Source organism: Austrofundulus limnaeus, unplaced genomic scaffold (assembly GCF_001266775.1).
Source record: "Austrofundulus limnaeus strain Quisiro unplaced genomic scaffold, Austrofundulus_limnaeus-1.0 Scaffold0, whole genome shotgun sequence".
NCBI lineage: Eukaryota > Metazoa > Chordata > Actinopteri > Cyprinodontiformes > Rivulidae > Austrofundulus > Austrofundulus limnaeus.
Window position 1 is genome coordinate 2198136 of NW_013952402.1, and position 6009 is coordinate 2204144.

At 39.0% G+C, this 6009-nt stretch overlaps 1 protein-coding gene across 1 annotated transcript in view; it reads right to left on the minus strand.

Moving 5' to 3' along the window:
* The window catches only part of LOC106518994 (collagen alpha-1(XIX) chain), a gene marked incomplete at both ends in the record, with an annotated part of 138916 nt that overhangs the window by 82530 nt on the left and 50377 nt on the right, over positions 1 to 6009 (minus strand). Inside the window, 1 exon segment of the mRNA XM_014010492.1 lies at positions 4926 to 4961. Coding sequence (XP_013865946.1) covers positions 4926 to 4961 — 36 coding nt within the window.

Consider the following 6009-nt stretch of genomic DNA (forward strand, 5'->3'; position numbering starts at 1 on the left):
ATGACACAAATCATGTCACAAACCCTTAAAAATGAACGGTGCTATGAAAAGGACTGTTTGGCACCAGTTTTGTTGTAAATTTCACAAAATGTGATATAARATTTTTAGTCTGTTTTTTKGGCACTTTCACATTTTATTGTAAACACCTGCGAGGACTTAGCCCTACTAGCCCYTTTATACCAGCCATTCTTATATATAAAACTGACTAAGCTACTGTATAATCATTTTTTTTTGTTTTGGCTAATGTCAACAATTCATCAGTTGTACATCCAATAATTAAAAACTGCATTTTTTTCTACAATTAAAAGAAATTAAAGCWATTTTGATTCAAGTGGACCTGAAAATGTAAATAATGTAAATTATTCACTACAGATTAAACACATCATCTCAGCTGCATCTCACCATTTGTTTACAGAACGTGTCAAACTGTTCTCGTTTCACACAAACACACAGAGAAACCCTCTTCTGAGGTAACCAGCTAACTAGATTCCAAACCTATAATGAATGAATAAATCAGAGACACTATCTTCACTACATAATTCATTTGAAGAGTACAAATCTGTAGACAGAGCAGCAGAAACACCTCTCCTTCTTGCTGTGGTTTCAGCCTCACTAGCACAGCAAAGTCTAATAAGAGCACTGTGCAGCACATCTGTCAGCCGTGTGCATTGTCCAAAGCCTGAGAGTAGGAAACCTTGACACAGTAGACGCTCTGCACGCATTAGAGGATTGTGAATGCTTTAGAGTCACACTAGTTACATTCTGCAAGAATGGAAAAAAAAAAAACATTTTTTCTGGAGAAATTCAACATAGGAATAAAATTTCACAAATCTCTCTTTGGGTTTAAGTCAAACTAACACCTGGATCACTACGCCACCCATCTCGATAACATCTTGTTTTTATTTACACACTGCAGGGCCTGCTTRCTCTACGTGTCTACATGTGTCCAACAAATGTGGTGTGGGGCACGGGTTAAAATCCCAAAACCAACACTGGGGTGGAGATTTCTCAAAGTGATGAATAAATCTGCAGGAACCTGCTGCCGTCCCCAGAGCTGAACCCTGATGTCTGTAGTAAACCCACTCAGAACCCAATGCCAGCTTCAGAAGCAGGGTATGCTGGGAAGACTTGGCACAACATGAATAATCCAAGCTTGCTCTGGTGTTCCTGTGTGCTTTGGAAGCAGTGTGCATTGTGCAGGTCTTCAGTCCTATTTTGAGCAAACAACATTATGTAATTTGTCACTTTTGTATTGCTTTCTGGCACTGAATCCACTTCACTTTTGTACAGAATTTTATTATGCTCACATTCGCCGGTATGCAGACAGGCACTTCTCAGCCCAGCACGCTYTTTGAGCATACCTAATACTTGGCTTCCAAATGACTAAAAAACAAAAACATACATTTATATTTAGCATGCATGTCTTTCACCTCCTGTATCAGCATGAGGCAGAGCCAACCTACAATGACAACACAGAGCTTAGCACATCATTACTGAGTGTGATGAATATTTTAACACACTATAGTCAGCACAGGGGACAGATCTTTTTTTACCAGCGCTCCCCCCGTATTTGTTTTTGGTTGGCTGGAARGTGGTTCTGAATCTTCAAGTCTTAGTCTTGGCCTTTGTATCAGTGTCATTAAGATCAGACAGAACCAAGTCATTCACATTATCGATAATGAGGATTTTTCAGTGTGGGAATTAGGGATGCACCGATATGACAATTTCAGCTGATATCAATATCCCATATTATTATTACTGTTATGTCCAATAACCGATATTTACTGATATTACACAAACACACAAATAATTTATATACTTAAACGCACAAATACACTTGTGTCTGACATGGCTCTCTACTTCAGTTTTTCCTGGCTGCCCATCATCACTATCACTACCATGATCAAACAAATACCACCTGACCAACAATTTTCCCTCCCAAAACAGAAACACAAAGCCAAAAAATGGGAAATGAAAATTGAACGTTAATGTCGGCCAAGGTTTACATATCAAACTGATACCGATGAAAAATGACCAACATTGGCCTATACCGGTGTTAACACAGATAGCAATATGAGTTAATCAGCAATGAAATATGTTAAGGCATGATACTGAATCCATGTTGAAAGTATACAAAAAGTGGTTGGTGACTTACTTGTTGAAACAATGATTTCAAACATAAGTGATACTATGTTAAACTTGATTCAACATTGATTAGACATTGGCATTTCAATCATTAGAATTGGGTCATGAAAGAACATTGATTCAATATCATATTTTTAACATTGGTTATTTGGATAGAATTGGATTATTGTTTGATGGTTGGGTCACCATCAATAGTCAATCTTAATAACATTCAGCGGAACGCCCGCTTGCTGTTTAATGGTTCGTTTTATTTTGAAACGTCTTTCTGTGTTTCCGATCAACCTATGTCCGTGTTCAATGCATCAAAATGGCCGTCTAGGCCCTCCTCTTTCGATTGACACCTCATTTGACCAACTGGGTTCAACCATCGGCCCTCCAGAGAAGTGACCAACTTCTGGTTTCTGTCATCCTGGGCTAGATTGACTGTAGAATCGGCCAGTCAGCTCCGAGCTTTGTTCTGATGCCACAGCTGTGTAGCCAATCACTGTACCTTTCATTTGGTATATATTTTGAGGGGGTGGGAACTTGTTGAAACAATGATTTCAACCATAAATTATACTATATCAATGTTGATTCAACATTGATTAGACGTTGGCATTTCAGTCAATAGAATTGGGTCARGAAAGAACATTGATTCAATAACATATTTTCAACATTGCTTATTTGGATAGAAATGGATTATTGTTTGGTGGTTGGATCASCATCAATCGTCGATCTTAACCAAAAATCACKMTTTTTGACCATAATTRAACTTTGAATTAACACCTTTTGCTACCTGGGAATATATSGTTCATCCCTAGTGGGAATATATTCCCATGAATTCCTTGACATTGTTGTCAGCCTGATAAAGTTGACTTAAAACCAATCAAGGTCTTAGATGTTGATATGGAGTGGTACAAGAGGTTGGGTGATTGCCCTTGATAGTCTCTCTTGCATACAGTATGTTGCTTTAAGCTTCAGAGGGGGGATCAGTACAAATGGCATCATTCCTCTTCTACCCACTACAATGTCCTCCACATCTCCTTGAAGTAAATCTAGATGGCTTAGAGTGGTCGTATTTTCCTCAACAATAAATTGAAGTGGACAGTTTGAGAGATGGTCCGGCTTGAATCTAAGACTTTGTGAAAGCTTTTCACTCCRGGCTATTCGGTGAAGGATGTGCAGTGGGCCTTTCCTGCACCGAGACATTCTGCATCATTTGTTTAGTCACTCTGGCTCTCCGCAAAAACCAATAAATTGCAGGCATGGTCAAGAATCGCTAATTGGGTGAGAGTCTCTTGCTGCATCAGCTCAGCACTTTCAAGCTCCCGATGATACACGTCCACCCCACCCCACCCCTTAAAATAGGTCGCCAAACTGCAGAAACACACGCTGGTCAACAACTTGGACTCCGTGAGACTGTCGGAGCTAAGAATACACAGAAACCTTAGCACATTAACAGTCACCATGAAGTCAGCCAGCCGTCAAAGGCAAGGTATTAATAGATCAGGACTGTGTCTTCAGCAGCAACAACGGCATAAAGTCTGGAAGTGCCACTTTAAWGCCCTATGGCTGTTTTACCTACTTAATCTTCAAAGAAATACCTAGAGCAAAATATGCATACATGTCATATACATACACAGTGTATGATGATGATAAAACAAGGATTGCATTCTATTTCCACTTACTTAATCATGATTGAACGATTTGTCCCAAAAGTGTACTTTAGTACAAAAGTGCAAATCCTCAAACGCGTCAAATGAGTCCCGTTTTTTTTCTTCTTTACAAGTCAACTTGGGTGTAAAATAACACAATGACTAATGATGTAGAGAATACACTTTCAAGCTTCTCTCATCTCTTTTTTTATACTTCCATCATAATATGTTCTGCAACTTCATTCWGTGAAATGATCCATGGAGGGAAGTGAAAAAAACACAACTGATGATAAGGCTTAAATTCACCGCGGTATTTGAAGAAGTTTTGTCATTTGAGAAGTGCGGAGTTCTCGACAAACATGTGTCCACATGTTTTCAGTCTGCTGCATCGTCTCGATTCAAGCTTAATCTAAAAAGAACATTTGCCTGACCTACTTAGGGGCGTTCCACAGCTCAGGAGGCTGTGAATTTTAGATTTTGCTGCTGCAGAGGCTTTTCTTTCATTCTGTTTTATGACTTGTGGCACAAGCAGAAAAACTGAGAAGTGTGGAAGATCACACAGTTTCATGGACAGGCGGGTCAATAGGTCGGTCACAGAACTGCAAAAGTTGATGATTTCATGTTTACTTATTCGTGCACAATTTTCCAAGTTTCTACAACATATTTTTCATTACTTCAAACACATTTAGGGAAATTCCTTAAGATTGTTATTGGAACAAATGTACGCTTTTTATTCCAATATCACATAAAAAATCTAACATGTATTCTTAACCAAAGCTAATACTACCAGAAGTGACAAATAATTAAATCTGATATTATATATCAGTTGACTCGGTCACAGACATTGTTTCTATTCCAAATCAAGCTTTTAGAAACCTAATACCACCCACTGCATTGGGACGTAACCATGTGTCCTGCCAGTCATTCTGTGTGTGTGTGTGTGTGTTTGACCCTTTGACCATGAATCCCATTCATTAATTGTCATGCAGCATGCCTTCGCCATCTCCTCTCCCTCCTTTTTTTTTAGGCCTACTGCCACAGAGGGTCATCTACAAAAACAACAGCCACTCAGCTGCTGTTTCTGCAGGCCTCTCAGTCAAGCAGCAGCCTGGCCACACAACTGGTTAACTGTGTCTGTTTACTCACCCTTTTGCCCTCTTTGCCTGGCTGACCCGGTGCTCCCTGAGGAAAGAGCAAGTGTTATACTGAATTAGCTGCTACGTTTAGCATCGCAGGAAGTCCTAATAAGCTGCTTCTTGCAGAAACAGACAGAGGCAGTCAATGTTCGTGCCATATGTTRTCAGATATGGAGTGTATTAGCCACTATTAGATGCACACAATCAGCTTAGCTAGAACTGAAAGCATTATATAGAAGGTGTATGTAAAYCAGTAGTTTCAAGGCTTCAACATGAATAGCTTCTAGGTGACTTCTCCAATATGCCCTTAATAGGCAATTTGCAGCCTCAGTTGATCAGGACTCCATTCCATTACTCTACAAAGTGTCCTGATAAAAAACTATTAGCAAGTTAATCAAAGTATACACTGATTCTATGTTCCTGTGAAAAGGTGAGCTTATGCTGCTTTGGTAGTTCCTTGTTAAACCTAAGTTGGGATTTTTTAAGAAAGAACTTTTTCAGGAAAAAAAAAGAAACAAAACAAGAGAATGTACGATTCTGTGTTTAAAGGGGCAATATCATGTAAAATCAACATTTTTGAGTTTTATTATAATGTAAAATTCTCATAAAAACATTCCCAAACCCTTGCTTTGACTCGTTCATGCATATTTGAGAAATCCTGCAGCGTTTTTAGGCAGCCATGCTGAGGAGCAAAACGACAGGTGGGGACCAGAAACGCCTCTGGATTGTGTCATTTTGGGACAATCTCGTCCTCTGGGATGTGTCTTTAAGCCGAACATCCTCATGGCAGAGCCCCCCCCCACACACACACACACCACCACCACCACCCATGACTCCTGCAGGCTCTCGGCAGTAACAAAGCATACAATGGGTGAAACTGAAAGTGAAACTGAAATTGTCTGCTGAGCTCCTAACACTACTTTTTTTAAAATCAAAAAATTTATTAATTTCATTACAAAATAACTATATACAATAAAAAAACAAAGTAAATACACAAATCAAAAATTTAAATAAAACGAAAGGCAGCAGCAGAAGAATAAATCTTATAGTATACTTCTCACTCAGTGAAGCTCTTTTCAGATTCAAAATACCTT